This window comes from Canis lupus, chromosome 12 (genome assembly GCF_048164855.1).
Source record: "Canis lupus baileyi chromosome 12, mCanLup2.hap1, whole genome shotgun sequence".
NCBI lineage: Eukaryota > Metazoa > Chordata > Mammalia > Carnivora > Canidae > Canis > Canis lupus.
The window spans coordinates 39,926,291-39,946,653 of NC_132849.1; the positions used below are offsets into that span (position 1 = coordinate 39,926,291).

At 37.9% G+C, this 20,363-nt stretch overlaps 1 protein-coding gene across 2 annotated transcripts in view; it reads left to right on the top strand.

Annotated features, from left to right (window-relative positions):
* Positions 1-20,363, top strand: part of SRD5A2 (steroid 5 alpha-reductase 2) — a 40,328-nt gene that overhangs the window by 15,325 nt on the left and 4,640 nt on the right. For both annotated transcript variants that reach the window (XM_072770611.1, XM_072770612.1), the window contains exons 2-3: positions 13,301-13,464; positions 18,070-18,171. In XM_072770611.1, coding sequence (XP_072626712.1) covers positions 13,301-13,464; positions 18,070-18,171 — 266 coding nt within the window. The remainder of the gene's footprint in view (positions 1-13,300; positions 13,465-18,069; positions 18,172-20,363) is intronic.

Here is a 20,363-nt window from a genome sequence, read left to right on the forward strand (position 1 = left end):
GATTAATTACTCATACCAAGAGTTTGATCTGATTCTCTTTGTATACTCAGATTCTCACCTTTGAGGGCATAAATAGTGGTCAGTAGTAATATGTCTCTTGTAAGAGGTTGTGCCGCAGTAATGGTTATCTTTCTATCACTCAGAGGCAACTCTCAAAGTTCCTCAAAAGTTTGGCAATTCAGTATATGTTCAGATTGAACTTCTATATTGACATAGTAGTGGAAAGAAAGAGAAGTGAGTGAGTGAGCAGTTTCAGGGTTTCCCAGAACTACCAGGACATAAATATGAAGATATAAAAACACATATATAGAAAACTTAAAAATGGCTTACTGCATTTTAGGTTTTCATGAGCTAATCATCTCAATGTTTTTCATAATTAAAAAGGATCTACTGGATCTTGACCACTAGACAATTCAAACCAGATGACATCTGCTGGGGGTTGACCATGGGACCTGACTATCCTCACTTGTAGGATGTTGGAGCAAGATGAGAAGAAGTTGCAGGATCCCAGGGGGAAACCTCACATCGAATTGTTCCCCTGGTGCAGCCCTTGATAGGAAATGGTCAGCTACTCCATGCAGGAAAAAACAATGTGGTCTTATTGAACTGGGCGTTTTACTAGGTTTGGCAATCTAATTTCTCTGCGTAGACATCGCCTTTGGAGAAGCCAAACATCTGGTCGATGCCAACTTGAAAAAATTAGTTAAATCTGCAACTGGAGATTATTGTATCAGTGTTTTTTAGTCCTGGCTGCACATTAGCATCATCTGAGGGAACTCTTAAGAACTGCTGGTGTTCAAGATTCTATACTGAAGATTCCGAATAATTTGTCTTCAGTGTGCTTCTTCTTTATAGTGTTCCTAAAGCCCCTCGGGTGATTTGAAAGTGCAACCAGAAGTGAGAATCTCAGATGTTCTCACAAATGCCCATGTGACTGATTCTTTTTCCACATAGTAACTGCTATAGAGCAGAGTGCTCAAGAGCATAAACTCTGGAACTAGCTCCACCTAGTGGAGCTAGCTCCACCAAATCCCACCTCTGATGCTTCATAGCTGTGTGACCTTGGGCTAGCTTAACCTCACTGTGCCTGTTTCCTAATGTATAAAATGGGATAATTATAATAATACCTATCTCCTCGGGTAACTATAATAATAGCTATCTCCAGGGATTAAATGAGTTCATGTGTGCGAAGAACAGAGTAAGCACTATATAAATATTAGCTGTCTGTCGACCTTCACTGGTATTTCTCTACCAAATGTCTGAACTGAAATTAAATTCAATGGCCTAATAGTACTCTAGCAAGGTGTTCCCTGTAGCTGCTACAGGGAATACCACAAAGTGGGTGGCTTGAATAACGTAAATTTTTTCTCTCACCATTCTGGAGGCCAGAAGTCTGAAATCATGGTGTCAGCAGGGCTATGCTCCCTGAATAAACTCTAAAGGAAAATCCATTCCTTGCCTCTTCCATCTTCTGGTGGCTGTCAGCATTCCCTGGCTTGTGGTCACAACTCTGTTCTCTGTCTTCACATTGCCTTTTGTCTGTGTATCTGTCTTCTCTTTTTCTGCCCTTTTTTATATGAGGATAAATGTGATTGCATTTAGGGTACATCCAGGATAATCTCCTCTTCTCAAGATGCTTAATTTATGGGGCATCTGGGTGGCTCAGTTGTTAAAACATCTGCCTTGGGCTCAGATCATAATCTGAGAATCCCGGGATCAAGTCCTACCTCAGGCTCCCTGCTCAGCGGGAAGTCTGCTTCTCCCTCTCCCTCTGCTTCTGTTCTCTCTCTCTCTCTCAAATAAATAAATAAAATCATTTCAAAAAGCTTAATTAAGCACATATTTTGTCATATAACACAATATTCACTCTTTTGCTATAAAGTAATATTCACAAATTCTAGGGATTTAGGGCATGGATATGTCTTTTCTAGGGGGCCACCATTCAACACACTACACAAGGTCCATAAAAAATGTAAGCTTGGATGGGATGTATTACTGACTCATTCTGTGTTTAGTTGTCTTTGCGTTTGGCCTTCACATCCCACTCTCTGATATATCCAAAACTATTATTTACAATAACAGGTATCATCTTTGTATATACGGACAAGTGACTATTCATTGTCAGTGTTTGTTATTTCTTGGGAAGGACAGAGGAAAGTGAGCCAAGGGCTCAGAGGACCAGTTGGCCCCATGCCTTTGGTATACAGAGAGGCTCCAACAAGGAAAGAACCTCTTGGTGGGTTCTGTTCCAAAGAGAATAATTTGGGGGAAACTCTATTTTATTATTAAATGCAACCCAAAACCCTCACCAATTCTGGCTTTATATTTGGAAAAGTTTGATGCTTATTTCAAAAGAGAACAGTGTGGTGGTGCTTTAATCAGGACTCTTTCAGTTCCAAGTGACAGAGAAGTCAATTCAAATATGCTGAAGTTAGGACCTGAATTTATTAACTCTTATGACTGAACAATTGCTGCATCAGATCCAGATTGATGCAGTGGTTCCAACGATCCCATTAGGACTCAGTTTCTCTCTCCAGCTCTTGGCTCTTCCTTTACGGGTTCTGTTCTCAGAAAGGCTGTCCATAAGTGGTGGCAAGACAACTGTAGGATCTAAGAGCTTATATCCTCTTTGACCCAGGATACATGGAGAACAGTTCTCAAAAAAATGTAAGCAAAACCTTATTGGGGTTTATTGGGTCACATGCTGATCTCTGAAACAACCAGTGTGATAAGGCTATCCCAGTTTTGATTGGCCCAGGAGCCTGACAAGGATGCACCCTCTCACAGGCTAGGATAGGAAGCTGATCCAAGCTAGGTACTCTAAGAAGGAAGAATGAGTATTGGGGGCAAATACAACAGATGCAATAGATCTTTGGGTTAACATGTCTAAAAACCAAACCTGGATTCTTTAGAAGGGCATGTGGGATTTTTTTTCCAATTGTATATGTCGATTACAATTTGTTTTTCCAATTGGAAATGAGTGAGTCTCAGGATCTTGAGAACCTGAGATAAAAGGGAATCAGTAGGAGAGAGGCTCATAGATGTGATGTGAACAGGCACAATGACTAGGGCACAAAGACCAGCTTCACTGTTGGTCTTGTGCTGGCCCTCAGCTTTATAAAGGATATATTCCCTTGGCTGGGGAAAGAAAGAGTTGTTAAATTCTAATATGTACCAGTTATATTCAATTATACCATTTAATCCTTTTAATTACCTTCTGAGGGTGGCATCCTTATTATCCTCTGTTCATCAATGGAAAACTGAGGTTTGGAGGAGTTAAGTTACCAAGGTCATTGTGGTAGCTTAAAAATATGCCCATGAATTATTTTGACACAATTTCCTTGAAAATATGGTACTCAATTACCATCTTCTTGAATGGGGGCCAGAATTTGTGACTTGCTTCTGACCAATACAACGTGGCAAAGTGATAGTATGTGACTTTTGAGACTAGGTCCAAAAAGGGAGCTACTATTGGCCCTATATCTTAGATTGCTCGTTCTGGGGGAAGCCTGCCACAATGTCATGAGTGAAAACACATGTTTGTTGATGTTTTTAACCATTAAGTTTTAGGGTGGTGTATTGTGCAGTAATAAAAAAATAATGAACACAGTCATGTATTTTGGAAGTGGTGTATCCACCATCCATTTTCACTTTGCCACAGCTACCCAAATAGAAACAACCAAATACAAAGATGATGGATAAAACTTGAAGTAATCTATACTCATTTACTGAGTACTTTTTATATTTCTTGAGTACTTATTTACTGAGTAATTTTTTTTCCTGAAGAATTATTCTAGGTTCTGGGTTACCTTTCATACAACTGAGCTCTTAGAACTGATCTGTGGGTGAGTGCATGACTGGTGGCATCAAAATCTTCCAGAGAGCTTTCATAAATCTCTAAAAGAGTTTAATTTAGTAGGTAAGGTAGCTTTAATACTCAACCATATCTGCCACTGACCAACAGAAGTTAAGGGCTGTCTTTTAAACCAAAGAAAGTATCTCTATAGACATCCATGGTTAAAAACTGATTCTCCAAGTCAGCCACCATTCATCATGGCATATATACATAGGATATTACGTATTTATTAAGATAATTATAGATGCACATGTAATTGTTAGAAATAATACATAGATATCCTGTGTCACCTTTACTCCAGTTATCTCCAAATACTATACTGTAGTATCACAACCAGAATATTGGCATTTTTGTATAGTCAAGAGACAGAACACTTCCATCACCAGGGTGATTCCTAGTGTTTAAACATTCACTTTTCCTCCTATTCCCACCACCACCTAAATCCCTGGCAACCATTAATTTGTTCTTCATTTTTATATTTTATGACTTCAACAATGTCATATAAATGGCAGAATATAGCATGTAACCTTTTGAAATTAGCTTTTTCTTTTTCACTTGGTGTAACTATCTGGAGATTCATCGAGGTTCTCATGTGTATTGTTAATTCTTTCTGTTACTGCTGAGTAGTATTCCATGGTATGGATGTACTTGTTTAATAATCCACAAATTGAAGGACATCTGAGTTTCCTGTCTTTGATTGTTATGAATAAAGTTGCTATAAACATTTGTATATGAATTTTGGAAAACATGTTTTAATTTCTCTGTGATAAATGCCCAGAAAAGCAATTTCTGGGTAATATGGCAGATTCACGTTTAGGTTTTGAAGAAACTGTATAGAGTGGCTATACATTCACACCAGCAATGTACAAAATGATCCAATTTTTTTCATATCTTTGCCAATATTTGGTGTTGTCAGTTTTTAGTTTAGCCATTCTGATAGGTGTGCAATAATATCTATTATGGTTTTAATGTGTATTTCCTAAAGGCTAACAACGTTGAACATTGTTTCATGTGCATTTTTGAAATCTTTATGTACTTATAGGTAAAGTGACTCATCGTGTTTTTTGCCCACTTTCTAATTGAATTTTTTTGCTTTTAATGTTGAGTTTGGAGAGTTCTTCTAAATTCTAGTGTTGTAAATTCTAGTCTTTTGTAAAATACGTGGTTTGCAAATATTTTTCCCATCACGTAGCTTTCCTTTTCATCCTTTTTCGCTCTTATGAAGAGCAAAAGTTTAACAAGGTTTGATAAAGTCCAATTTATGATTTTTCTCCTCTTATGGGTGATGCTTTTGTGTCAAACCTAAGACCTCATTGCTTAGCCTTATATTCTGAGAATTTTCTGGTTGGAAGGCTATGTTTTGTTCATTTAATTGCTTTTGTACCTTTATAAAAAATAAGTTGGGCCTATTTGTTTAGGTGTGTTTCTGTGTTCTCTGTTACATTGATTTATGTGTATATCCTTTCACCAATACCATTGCAGTTTCATGTAGTTATATAATAGATCTTAAAATCTGGTAGATAAATTCCTCCCACTTTATTCTTCTTTTCAGAATAGTTTTAGCTATCAAAACTCTTTTGCTTTTCAATATAAATTTTTGAATTATGTTGTCTATATTTATAAAAAAATCTTGTTAGAATTTAATAGGAATTTCATTATCAATTTGGGGAGAATTGACATCTTAACTATGGTGAATCTTTCAACCCATAAACAGAGTATGTCTCCATTTATTTAAATCTTTGATTTCTGTCATTAATGCTTTGTAGTTTTCATCATATAAGTCCTGTACATATTTGTTTGGATTTGCACCTAAGTATTTTATTTTTGAACTATTGTAAATGTTACTTTATATTTCTAATTTCAGTGTCCATATGTTCATTAAAAGCGTGTAGAAATATAATTGAACATGGTGTATCCTGCAAACTTGCTGAATTCACTTATTAGGAGGTTGGGGTATTTTTGGTATATTTTTTAGGATTTTTCTATAGAGACAATCATGTCATTTGCAAAGAGGGACAGTATTGTTTCTTCCCTTCTGTTATGTTTGCTTCTTTTTTTCTTGTCTTACTGCACTGACTAGAATTTTCAACACTTTGTTGAGTAAGAGTGGTGAGATTAGACATCTTTGTCTTGTTCATGATCTCAGAGGGAAAGCATTCAGTCATTGACCATTCAGTGTAATGTTACCTGTAGATATGCTTTATCAAGTTCAGGAAGAAGATTTACTGTATTCTTATTTTCTGCATTTTTATCATTACTAGGTGTTAAAATTCATCAAATGTTTGTTTGTTTTACAGTGACTGATATGACCACAATATTTCTTTTTTAATTTTGCTAATGTGGTTGATTTCATTGATTGGTTTTTGAATTTTGAACCAGTCTTGCATCCCTGGAATAAACCCTATTTACTAGTGCTATATAATTGTTTATATATACGGCTGAATTCTGTTTGTTAACAACTTGTTAAATATTTCTGTGTTCATATTTATGAGAATTAATGGTCTGTAGTTTGGCGTCTTGTTTGTACTGTCTTGGTCTGGTTTTTGTATCAGGGTAATACTAGCTTTATAAAATGAAGTGATTATGTAAAATTGGTGTTAATTCTTTAAATATTTGTAGAATTCTCCAGTGAAGTCATCTGGACCTAGAGATTTTTTGAGGGGGGAGTTTTAAAATTATGACTTAAATAGTTCCAGGGCTTTTCTCAATAGTTACAGGGCTGTTCATTAAAGTGAGCTATGATCGCTGTGTTTTTCAAGGATTTGGTTCATTTTATCTAAATTGGCAAATTTGTGCATGTAGAGTTGTTCCTAGTATTTCTTTATTATCCTTGTGTTTGCAGGTTCTGTAATAATAGTCCCTGTTTCATTCCTGATGGTGTCTCTTATTCTTTTTTTTCTTTTTCTTTATTAGTCTTTCAGAGGTATGTTAATTCCATTGATCTTTTCAAAGAATAGCTCTTTGTCTTATTCATTTTAGTTAGTTTTAATGTTTTGGATTTCAACAATTTCTGCTTTTATCTTTATTATTGCCATTCTTCTGCCTTCTTTGGATTTTTATGCTCTTTTTTCTCCCCTGGTTTCTTAAGGTGGGATCTTTGAAACCTTTCCTATTTTCTATTGTTGCACTTAGTGGAACAAACATCCCTCTCAGCACTGATTTAGCTGTGTCCCACAAATTTTAAAATATTGTAATTTTCATTTTAATTGAGTTCAATATAGTTTTTGATTTCATTTGAAGCTTCCTCTTTGAACCATAAATTATTTAGAAGTATGCTGTTAAGTTCCCAAGTTTTGGAACTTTGTTATCTTTCTGTCTTGTTACCTTTCTGTTGGATAGAGTTGGGAGAGAAGCAGTCAAATCCTGGAAATATTTTGAGGGTAGAGCTGACAAGATCTGTTAATAGATTTAATGTGGAGTATGAGAGAGAGACAGAGACAGAGAGAGCCGGAGAGAGGAGAGAGAGAGAGAGAGTGAGAGAGAGAGAAGTCAACTGTGGTTCAAGGTCCTCAGTCTGAGCAATTGGAAGAATGAACTTGCCATTTACTGAGATTAGAGAGGTGCAGGTTTGGGGAAGGATGGGGGATCAGGGGTTTGGGTTTGGATATTTTAAGTTTGAGATATCCTTTAAACTAGACGTCTAGGGGGACATTGACTATATAAGTCTGAGTTCAAGGACTGCAGATATCTTGTCTGGAGACATAGATTTGGGAGTTGTCATTCTGGATATGATTTTTAAAGATATGAGGCTAGTATGGTCACATCTACAATGGATTGTAAATAAAAGAGTCCCGAGCAATGGTGTACTTCAATATTTAGAGGCTAGGGAGATAAAGAGAAATCAGCAAAGGAAAATGACAAGAAATCAGTAAAGTAGAAGAAGAACCAAGAGAAAGTGGTGTGCTAGGAGCTGAGAGAAGGAGGTGTTTCCAGAAGAATGGAGTGATTAACTTGTTAAATAAGAAGAGAACTGAAAATTGACTCTCAGATCTGGAAGTGTAGAGATTTCTGGTGGTCTCACCAGGATCAGTTTCTATGGTAGGAAAGGGAAGAAAGGGGAGAAGACAAAGAGTTGGCAAGTATAGATAACTCTTGGGAGGAGTTTTGCTGTAAAGAAAAGCAAAACAATGGGGTGGTGGGTGAAGGGGGACATGGGTAGAGGAAGGAGTCGTTACTACACATAACAAGTAAATATACGCATGAGAACCTTGTATTTATATATAGAGTTTGAATTTATTTTGATTGACAATGAAATCTAAAATTTCATTTAGTGAAAAGTCTTCAATAGGCTTGATAATCTTAGCAATAGCATTTATATTTGAAGAAGACTTAGTTAAATATGAGTTGGCCTGTGGAAGATGTGTAATTTTAAAGGTTGTTTCTTTAGTTTAATTTGGATTTGCAATTTCAGTTAACCCTTTCCAATAAGAGTCCCCCCAAATGAATATTTACTTAGCAGTGATAGAAAACTTTGTATTTACAGAGTACTTATCAGTCTCTGTATCAGAACAAACACAGAAGAATGAAAACGTTGTTAGCAGTGGAGGAGGGAATTAAAGCAAAGTGTCCCAAACCAAGGAAACTGAGTCTTAGGGCTTTTGTGCGATCTGAAAGTGAGACTCACCAGCAACCCTCCATGGCACTGTTCGTCAACCTCTTGGGCCATTTGACTCTCTTTTCTTTTCTCTTCATTGTTCTTATCACTTTCTACATTGAATTTTTTTTTTTTTTGAGATGTTTCCAGCTTTCTAGCAGCATAGTCATTCCGATCAGAAGGATTTTATTTGTTCTCCAGGGCTCCTGGCTTTCCAGAGCCTATTGCATGTGCTCTGTTTCACCAACTCTCTTTTCCTTTTCCTGCTGGAAAATCCAGCGAGGCTATGTTTCCCAGCCTCCCTTGCAGCTGGTGGTGGGTGGGTGGGGTGGGTGGGTAGAGGAGTGAGGGTGGAAGTAATATATTCAATTTCCAGCCTGTGGCCTGGCCCTTGGGAAAACCTGCACACACTTCTCCACACTCTCTCTGTCTGCAGATCAGAGGAGGAAGTTGCCCTGGAAGAGTCTGGGTCCTGCATGATTGTGGAGCAGAGCACCTCTCCTGAACAGCATTGCGCTGTGGCATGAGCAAGAAATGAACTTTTATTTTTTGAAAACTCTGATACTTTAGAGATGTTTATTGTAGCCGTGAGCCTATTCTGATTATTACACACTCTTTTGGATTAGCCTGTGCCTTAGACTTGAAAAGTCCAGAAGTTAGGGGTAGGGCAGATACACAATTTGATTTGGAATTGTGGTTTCATGTAAGGACCAGTTTGGGGGCATTGTTGGCACTGACAAGGCCACACTGGGACGCAAACACCATTTTAAAAATAGCCTTTCTGTAGCCTTCCAGGACCCTTTCCCTATAGGAACTTAAGCCACCTTCCATTCCTCAAGGTTTCATAGGTTGTGAATGGAAAGAGAAACAAATTATCTAGCAACTATCCTGTGTCTGGCACTTTTCCTTGCATAATCATATTTAATTTTTACAGGAATCTAATGAGATATTAAAGGTTAACCTTTACCAGCAGTTTACAGATGTTTACAATCAACTGTTGTCATGATTCTTTTTGATACCCAGTTTGTCACAAATTTGATACCCAGTTGGCACCTATGTAATTTTGACAACCTCCGTCCTCCCTTTTTATTATTTACTTATTTATTTTTAAAGATTTTATTTATTTATGAGAGAGAGAGTGCAGGGGTGGATAGGGAGAGAAAAGGAGGGAGAGAGACAAGCAGACTCCACACTGAGCACGGTGCCTGATGTGGGGCTCAATCCCAGGACTCTGAGATCATGACCTGAGCCAAAAGCAAGAGTCAGTCGCTTAACTTACTGAGCCACCTGGGGGCCCCTCCTTATCCCCCCCTTTTAATCTTGGATTATTTCCTTACTTTCCAACACCACAAAATGTCTCACCTTGTACTTTTCCTGCCTCTGACATGGATTGAGCTATTTCTCCTTGGTGGCCTGCTTCCTTTGGAGAAGACTACTTACAAATGAAGACCTGGTGCTTATTGCTACTGGTGTGTCATTACTCCTAGGTCTTTGAGTGGGTCCGTATTAAAAGTCATGAATTCATATTCCTATTTCCAATTCAAATTTAACATTACATTTTCTTTGATTTTATATTTGTATCCTTTTCTTTTACACTGAAAATCTTAATCTTTTTTTTTTTTTTTTTTACTTTATTGATCTATTTTAGAGAAAGAGAGAGAGAAAGAGCACAAGCCAGGAGAAGGCCAGAGGGAGAGAATTTCAAGCAGACTCTGCACTGAGCACAGAGCCTGATGCGGGACTTGACCTCACAACCCTGAGATCATGACCTGAGCCAAAATCAATAGTTAGAGTTGGAAGCTTAACTGAGCCACGCAAGTGCTCCCCACCTTTTTGAGGAGGAGGAGGAGGAGGAGGAGGAGAGAGAGAGAGAGAGAAAAGGCTTCCAGGGTCCTTTAAAGACAGGAATCTAACATTATTTGCAGATGCTGATATACCTGGGAAATCTTGGAAAATAAACTGAAAAACTATTATAAATAGTAAGGAATTTGGGATGTGGTTGGGAACAAAATTAACATATTAATATTAGAAAAATCGAAGGCTTTCTTCTATATGTAAAACAACCAGTTAGTAGAGGTAAGTGGAAAATACCATTTATAGTCACACAAAAAGAGATTTAAAAAATTGGGGATGAAACATAGCAAAAACTGTACAAAATCTATGTGAAGAAACTTAAAAATGTACTGAGAGTACAAAAAAAGACCTGAGTGAGTACAAAGGGACCACTCGTACCTGAATAGAAAGGTAATGTCTAATAAACATATTATTATCAAAAACAGTACATTTACTGAGCCCTTATTATTTATTCCATTCTAAGAACTTTGCATATTTTGGCTCACTTCATCCTCACAACCGTACGAGACGGGTGGATGAAGAGATAGACATAGTGAGTGAGGTTAGGTGCCAGGGCCATACAGCTAGTCAGGGGAAGAAGCCCCACAACTTAACCACAGAGTGCACCATGGCTGGAATTTTCTTTTAATTAACTTAAATATTGAGGTATAAGTCACATACCGTAAAACTCATACCATTCTAAAGAGTAGAATTAAGTGGTTTTTAGTAGATCCAGAAAATTGTGCAACCTTCACTGTTATCGGATTCTGGAAAACTTTCATCAGCCTGGAAAGAGATCCTGTGCCTGGTAGCAGTCAGTTTCCCATCCCTCAACCCCCAGCCCCTCGCAGCCACCTTCCACTTTCTGCCTCTAAGGATTTGCCTATTCAGGACACTTTATATGGATGGAGTCATATAAGACATAGACTTTTGTGACTGGCTTCTTTTGTGTACGGTGTTGTTTTTAAGATTCATCCATGTTGTTGCATATGTCACTACTTTATTCCTTCTTGTGGTGTAATAATATGTGTGTGTACAGATATTCAACATTTTGTTTATCCATTCATCAACCGAGGAACGTTTGGGTTGTTTCATTTTTTGGGTTGTTTCATTTTTTGGGTTGTTTCATATATATCAGATGCATACATATATAGTATACTATATATATGTATATATGCACACAATATATATGTGTATACATATATATACATGTATATGTATATTCTGATACACATATATATATTTCTGATAGATATATATATTTTTTGCCAGTTTTTTCTTTGCTTTTATGGAGGTGTGAGCTCTTGGAGGTCCTCTTGCTATTTCACTACTTTAATTAACTTTTACATTTAAGAGTATTTCTAAAATTTGGGAGGGGGCGTTCCATGAGTTAGTTTTAAAGTTCACATGAAGAGATAAATAATTAAGACTAAGTTGAAAATCCTGAAAAACAGTAATTACATAAGAATAGCCCCTTCCCCACCCTCCCAGGTCTGGCTGGCTCAGTCAGTAGGGCATGCAGCTCTTGATCTTGGGGTCATGAGTTAGAACCCGACGTTGGGAGTAAAATTTGCTTAAAAAAGTAGCCCCACCTAGTATTGACATATATTAAAAGTATAATTATTAAAACAGTCTAGTATTGGCAATAAACAGATCAATGGAACAGAATCAAATGTCCAGAAAAAGAATCAATTTTTATGATGATGTAGTATATAATACCAATGGGAGTGCATGTCAATGAAAGAAAAGAATTTAATAAATTTACAAGCATTAGGAAAGACATTGAGTTTGATTCCTGTCTAACTTCTTGCAACAAAAGAAATTCCAGATGTATCAAAGGTTTAAACAGAAAATGTAAAATCATTAAATAATGGGAAAACAGCTCTGAGTGCTTATAAGACTTTGGAAGCAACCCAAAATCCATTAAAATAAAATAGATAAACACATGGGTATATTCATACATAACAATGAAAATATATGAACTATAGCTTATATACAACAACATGCTTAAGTCTGAGAAATAGGATAAATTATAGAAGTAAGACATTAATAGATACTCTAAGAATCAGAATATGACTCCATTAATATGGAATTAAAAATAAACAAAATACATTTTTAGGGATGCATCCAAATGTGGTAAAATTGTAAAGAAGCAAAAGGAAGAGATTATTACAAAAATCAGGATGGTGGTTACTTCTTGGGTGTTGGTGGTGTGGTGAATAGGGAGGGAGGCTTCAGGGTGAAGGGATGTTCTATTTCTTAACTTGTTTAGTGACTATGTAGGTGCTTAATTAATAGTTATGCATTCAACTATTCACATAGGTTTATGAACTCACCTGTATGATTATTATATTGTACCATAAAAGAAGAAAAATGATAAAGAAGATGTAGTTGATGTCTAGTATTTAGCATTATATCTTGGGCAAATTCTTATTTTGAGGCGGTTTATATATTTTTAATCCCATTTTCCTGGATTCCTTTAGATTCATGCTTCCTAACAATTAGAGGAATCTCTTTTCTCGAGAGATTCTGTGGTCCACTTCCTAGGAAATGCTACAATATTGGTAATTAAATCATATCAGAGCAACAAATAGAAAGCCGTATGATTGAATGGCTGCTATCAAAATGTCATCTCACTGCTGCAGGGGCAAGCCAGGCGCTCTCTTTCTCCTTTGTCATCTGGGTTTCGTTTGTAGATTGATATAAAGCCGAGCTCCAATCCTGGGCTCATAGGATTGAATTTATTAACTAGTGAATGGAGATGAAATTTACCTTTCAAGGCTGGTTGGAGAATAAAATAAGGTAATAAATGGTGACTACTAAGGATTTTAATGAAGCAAGACAAATAATAGCATAAGTGCTCTAGAATGGAATAATAATGTTCTTTTTTGCATAAGTTCAAGGGAAAATTATTTTTTAAAATGGGTTTGATGCAATTGTCTGTTGTTTCATCTCATTGTTTGATTTTTTTTTTTTTTTTTAAACTCTGTATCCTGACTGTTCTTTCCTGTCTCCAGGACATTTATTTACTCATTGCTCACTAGAGGGAGGCCTTTTCCAGTTGTGTTCGTGGTCAGAGGATTTATCTTCTGCGCAGGAAATGGACTTCTCCAAGGCTACTATCTGATTTACTGCGCTGAGTACCCTGCTGAGTGGTACATGGACGTACGGTTTAGCCTGGGTAAGTAAACCTGGCCACTTCTTACCCACACCGCAGTGAATACCACTTCCCACAGCCTAAATCCCCATCACCTTTCCTCACCCTACTGCAATAACCCCCTAGTGAATTCCATTCTCCTCTTTCCTCCTGCCACCTGGGTCTTTGTTCTATAAAGCAGCCAGAGAGCTCTTTGAAAAACATGTCACTCCGCACCTGAGAATCCTTTAGAGCACTTCTGTTACTCTTGGAACAAAATACAAATTCCTTATACTGCCTGAGCCTGTGACGCCCAAATGTTGTTGGTCCCACTTTGATTTCCCGACCGCATTTCCTACCTTCATCCAATTACTATGCTGGAGCCTCAGTGGCTTTCCTGCTAGGCCTGAAACAGTCAAGCTGGTCCTGCCTCAGAGCTTTTACACAGACTGTTCCCTCTGTCTAGAATGTTCTGTCCACATATACTCATGGAGGTTGGTCCCTCACTTTATTTAGGTCTCTATCAATTTGTACCTCCTCAAAGAGACTTTTCCTGACCATTTTATCTAAAATAGTAGAAAACACTGTTGAATTTTCTTTTTTATTATCTGCAAGAGGAACTCAAGTCAGAAAGGTTCAATTGTTTGCACATTATTTTGGCTTAAACCAAAATGCAGGGATTAGCCTTAATTCTTAACTCTTTTACATCACACATCAAGTTTTATCTATCAGCTTAGTACAGCTGCATCTAGCTCCATAACATGTGCCGACTGAATTCCCTTCTTCCTTCTCCCTTATTGCTCTGACATCGTCCTGGTCTGAACCATCATGGGACTGCTGGGACTTGCTGGGACTGCCACAGTGACCTTTGCAGCTTCCTGCCACTGGCCCTGGCCTTTGATATAGTCCTTGCTCCATACAGCAGTCCCAGTGAATGTCTGAAAATACAAACGACTGGAGGATTGGTTGTATGAATGCTGATCCATGCACACACAGAGTGTTCTGGAGCCACAGAAACAAACCAAACCAAACCAAACCAAACCAAGGAAGATCTTTGTGTGCTCCTATGAGACATCTCTAGACTATGTGGTTAAATAAAAAAAAAAAAGTGTGAACAGTGTATCTAGTATGCTACTTTTCATGTAAAAATGAGGAAAGGAAGTGTGTGTGTGTGTGTGTGTGTAAAACTGGAAAAAGGAATATTGGGTTGATAAAAAAAAGAAACTAATTGGAGTGCTTGGGGGGCTCAGGTCATGCTCCCAGGGTTCTGGAGTCGAGCCCCTCATCGGGCTCCCTGCTCAGGTCGGAACCTGTTTCTCTCTCTCCCTCTGCCACTCCCCCTGCTTGTGTTCTCTCTCTCTCTGTCAAATAAATAAATAAAATCTTTTTTTAAAATATAGAAACTAATTTTAAAAAGGTGACATGTAGGGTCTGGGGGAAAAAGAATGGGATGGGAGGCAGAGCTTTTCTTTCAATATAGTTTTGCCCTTTAAATCATGAAAATTTATAATTTAGTTAGAAAAAAAAATCTAAATGGGGGACCCTGGCTGGCTCAGTTGGTGGAGTGAGCAACTCTTGCTCTTGGGATCCTGAGTTTGAGCCCCAGGTTGGGTGTAGAGATGAAATAAATAAAACTTTAAAAAAAATCTAAATAGAAGAAACTTCCCTAACATTGAGAACAAACAAAGAAATGTACCTAACTGTATGTTGAATCATTTCAACATCATTTCAACATCATTTCCTGTTGGAAATGATTTATGGGAAATGATTTATGCCAGTTTACAGGAAATAAAGACAATGAAGAAATAAATTGAATGCCACTCTCAGAAAGTGAGCCAGTCTTATCTAGAAAGGGGGACATTCTGAGGTACAACTGTCTGGTCTTTTCAAGAAGTCAGTGCTCTGAACAATTTTTTAAAAGGTAAGGATTGGACGCCTGGGTGGCTCAGTTGGTTGAGCATATGACTCTTGGTTTTGGCTCAGGTCATGATTGCACAGGTCATGAGATGTAGCCCAGCGTTGGGCTCTACACTCAGTGAGGAGTCTGCTCGAAGATTCTCTCCCTCTGCCCCCCTACCCTGTGTACACACGTGCATCCCCCACCCCCAAAATAAGTAAATAAATCTTAAAAAAAAAAGGGTTTGGGCAAGATTAAAATGGCCTGAAAAGAGATAATGACCAGATGCCAGGTGTGGTCCTATCCTGGACTTTGGTTTTCACAAATTAGCTGTAAGAAGCATTTTTAGGCTATCTGGGGAATTTGAAATATGGCCTAGATAATTACATAGAATGAAAATCTGGAAGAGTATGCATTAAGGTGCTTAATGGTTGTGATTTCTGGGTGTTGGGTATAAGCTGTCTTGGTTTCCTTATTTTTTCTAATCCACATAACATATTTCTTTCATAACAATCATAAATGGAAATCAGTTCCTATTTCTCTCCTGCTTCAGACATGCCAGTAGCTTTTTCTTGCACTTACCAATCCAAATTTCTCACCAAGGCTTATAATGCTTAGTGTGTTTTTGTAGTTATCATTCTGTCCACATTTTCTCACTTTTCCCTCAAAGTTTCAACTGCACCAGCCTTCCTTCCATTTTTAGATGTAGTAAACCTATTCTAGCCTTAGGGCCTTTGCACCTGCTAATTCCTATACCAGATTGCTCTCCCTCAGATCTGTGAGTTCTTATTATTCAAATCACAGGACAAAATGCCAAATCTTCAGAAAAGTTTTCCCTATCCACCTCATCTAAAGTAGAGACACCTCCTCTCCTCCCCAGCTCACTCTCTATCTCATGATCCTATGATTTTCTGCTTTGCAGTGACATTCGATGATTTAAAATGTTTTAATTATTTGAATTCATCTCTGTCTTCTTCTGCTAAAATATAAGGTCTAAAAAATAAATAAATAAATAAATAAATAAATAAATAAATAAAATAAAATATAAGGTCTATGAGGACAGACCTTGACTGTTTTCCCATAACTGTATCCTTGGTGTTTAGGATATTGCTTGGTCTATTGTAAGCTCTCCATAAATGTTAGTTGAATGAATGAATGAATGAACACATGAGTGAGTCTTGTCTCATCCTTGTGAAATAGGTATTATTCAAATCCACATTTTACAGATGAGAAAACTGAGGCTGAGGGAAGGCCAGTGACTTGCTGAGGACACACAGACAATGAATCCAAGGTTTCCACTTTGTCCACATCGGTGCACGCTCTCTCTCCTCCTTCTTTCAACCTCCTGCCATTGGGGTCTTTCTCCAGTTTCCCTTTCTTCCAGAACAATAATTTTTAAAAATTTACTATTGAAGTATGGTTGAATATTAATTTCAGATGCATAACGTAGTGATTCAACAATTCTATATATTATTCAGTGCAGACCAAGATAAGTGTAGTCAGCATCTGTCACCATAAATGGCCAATGATCTTTGGACTAGACAAGATTGCAAATCATTGTTTTTTTCCTATTACAGCAAATGATGTGAGAGTAGATCTGTTTTTAATTCAAGTTTTCTTGCTTTTTGCCTCCTGTATTTTGATCAGCACAAACAACATTGTTGAGAGGTGAAGTTGGGCATCTATGCAGAACAGTGAGGGTTTCTGGACTATAAGGTGCCCGTTGAGGTACAAGCCCTAGCATCCCTAATCCTGGCTCTCCTCACTTCAGACCAGGGCTTCTTTCTGAACCAATGAATGGAAGAACAAGAATGTGTGTATGAACTGGCAGTGGTGGAAACCAGTTTGCGAGGTGCCAAGCTCCCCAATCTGGCTCATGTTACTTTCATGAGAATGAGTATATTAATTGGGAATGCTCTCAGCAGTGAGTCACAGAAAACCAGTTCATGGAGACTTAAATAAGAATTTTATATTTCTTATATAACAAGATGTCCAAAGGTAGACAGCTTCTGCATTCCTTTAATTGCTTATAGATATTAAGTTCCCAGGAACTTTCTATACTTTCTGTTCCACTGTTCTTAACATGTTTACCTGTCATCCTAATCAAATCCACTTCGTGATTACAAGCAAGACCATTACTATAGCTCAAGGCATCACATCTGGCAATGAAAGAGGAGGGAGGAAGTGGAGACACTGGTCCCATCCGCCCTTTTATCAGAAAAGCAAAACAATTTCCAAGGAAATCCCAAGAACATTCATTTCCCTTTATATCCTTGTGGCAGAAATAGGTCACATGACCACTTTTCAGACTTCCAGCCTCTTTAGTGGGGAAAGCAAAGGAGAAGGGTTTAGAATTAGCAGTTGAGTTTGCCAACCACAATTATTTATGAATGAGCCAAAAGTTTGCTATTTATTTATTCATTCGTTCATTCATTCGTTCATTCATTCATTCATTCATTCATTCAAGTATTGGACAATGGTGTTAGTCCCTTTCTCTTTTCTCCCACCTACCTCCATCATGTGACACTGTATATTGTCAGTCTTTTGGTCTATGAAACACTGTGGCCTCTCTACCCAAATTTGGGACAATGGCTAATTGGTCTCCCTTTGTCATATCTTCGTAGCATTCTCAGAATTTGAAATAAAATGCGTTTCTCTTTATTTTTAGAAAAAAAAAAAAACTTAGCTTGTGAGAAAAAAGCACCAAAACCCGGATATATTTTTAACTTCTTCCCTCTGTCTTCTTTGCCAAGGTATCTTCTTATTTATTTTGGGAATGGGAATCAACATTCATAGTGACTATATATTGCGCCAGCTCAGGAAGCCTGGAGAAGTCATCTATAGGATTCCACAAGGTAATATCTCCCCTGCCCTTCAGATTTCCACTCTTCCTTGAGAGCCTGTCCTAGATTATGTTATAAATAGTAAATGGAGAAGGGGCAAAAATGACACAGTATATCCCAATTTGCCCCTGACTTCTCCTTCATATCCCTTCTCACCCCACAATACCTTTGCGTTCCTGATCTGAACCTAGAAGTTCAAGGAAGATAGAGCCACCCTCAGGAGATTGTGACATCATAATGCCTTAAAGATGGGGGAGTGCGAGGTTTGGGGTAAGGTGGAAATAGACTGCCACCTCGTTACAGTAGGTAAGGTTATCATGTGCTGTATTAGGCTTCTCTAGAGAAACAGAACCAATAGGCTATAGATACAGACACAGATACGGATTCATAAAGAGATTTATTCTGAGGAGTTGGCTCACATGATTATGGCAGCTGAGAAATCCCATGGTCTGTCATCAGCAAGACCCAGGGGAGTGAGTGGGTGGTATAAGTTCTAGTCTGTGTGCAGGAAAGGACTGATGTCCTAGCTTAAAGACAGTCCGGCAGAGAGAGTGAATTATCCTTTACCTGGCCTCTTTGTTCTATCTAGGCCTTTAGTGGATTGGATGAGGCCCACCCACTTCAGGGAGGGTAATCTGTCTTAGTCAGTGAGTAGATTCACATATTAATCTTATCCTGGAACACCTTCAGGGAAATACCCAGAAATAATGTTTCATCAAATATCTAAGGCATACTATAGCCCAGTCAGGTTAACAAAGAAAATTGCATCATGTGTGCAGAGTGTTGGTCCTTCTCGAGTTATCCAATAAAGCTGATTTGTGTATGACTTGTCTTCTCCAGTTGACCTGGATTTCTCTAGTGAGCACTCAGGCAGTTCTGTGTATATTTCCTGCCATAACTACATATTTGAAACCCTAACTGTTCCCAGGAAACCAGGGTGTGAAGTTGACAAACATGAGGTGAGAGTGAATTAGTCCAAGTAATCCTTTGCTATTTTAGGTGGTATTTGTGTAGGCTAATGGCTCTCATCCTTTTTGATGTAAATGGAACCTATTATTTGCATCAAAATTGTTTCTAAATTACAATATGGTATTAGTATTTATTTATTAATAAAGCAGAGCTACAATGAACTCAGTAACACATTTAAATGAATTTAAATGTTGCTGACATCCTCTTGGTGTCTACATCAACCAAAAATAATAGCATATATTAAGATATACCATTTGCAATTATAGACCTATATACCACAGGCAATTTATAGACCCTCTGCGGGAGTTCAGGCCCTGGTTTCTCCCAGGGCCTGGCAAATCACAGGTCTAGAACTGCTGAGGCAGTGTCATCTTTAAGGAATATAACTTTAAGGGGCTTTGGGATTTTAAATATTCACTCAATAACTAGCTAAACAAAAAGAGTGGAGAATTCTCTTAAAAGCTAGATTGTCAAAGCTAATTTCCAACTATTAAGATAGGTTACAGAATGATTTAAAAACAACATATTCGGGATCCCTGGGTGGCGCAGCGGTTTGGCGCCTGCCTTTGGCCCAGGGCGCGATCCTGGGGACCCGGGATCGAATCCCACATCGGGCTCCCGGTGCATGGAGCCTGCTTCTCCCTCTGCCTGTGTCTCTGCCTCTCTCTCTCTGTCTCTCTGTGACTATCATAAATAAATAAAAATTAAAAAAAAATTTAAAAACAACATATTCTTTATATAAGTATGGAAAGAAATAATTTAGTTGAGTGTGGGGCAGAAAGTGGATATATTTACTATCATTGGATATATGTTGATTTCTACTTATAGGTTTGATATCAGACATATATGTTTCGATAGAAAAGTAAATCTTGAAAATCAGCAGAAGCAGATCTCACCAGCTCTCACAGCTCCCACTCACTTCTTTAAAGTTGAACAGAGTATACACACTCCTTTGCAGGTGTGGGAGGGCAAATGGCAAAGGAAAATCTTATAACTTCTATCATCAACTCAGATATTTATTATTGCTACATAGTGTGTTTTTTATTTTGTCTGAGTGCCAACATGAAATAGGCTGTATGGGTGTTCCAGGGGAGAAATGAGGAGGTGAGGGATGGCTTGGAAACATTATTTAATAGAACGAAACCAAAACCAGGTCTACTGCCCCTCATCTTGGACTTGTCCGGAGCCAGTGGTACAGCAGTTGCTAGAGATTGGCTGGAGCCTGTCAAGCAGCA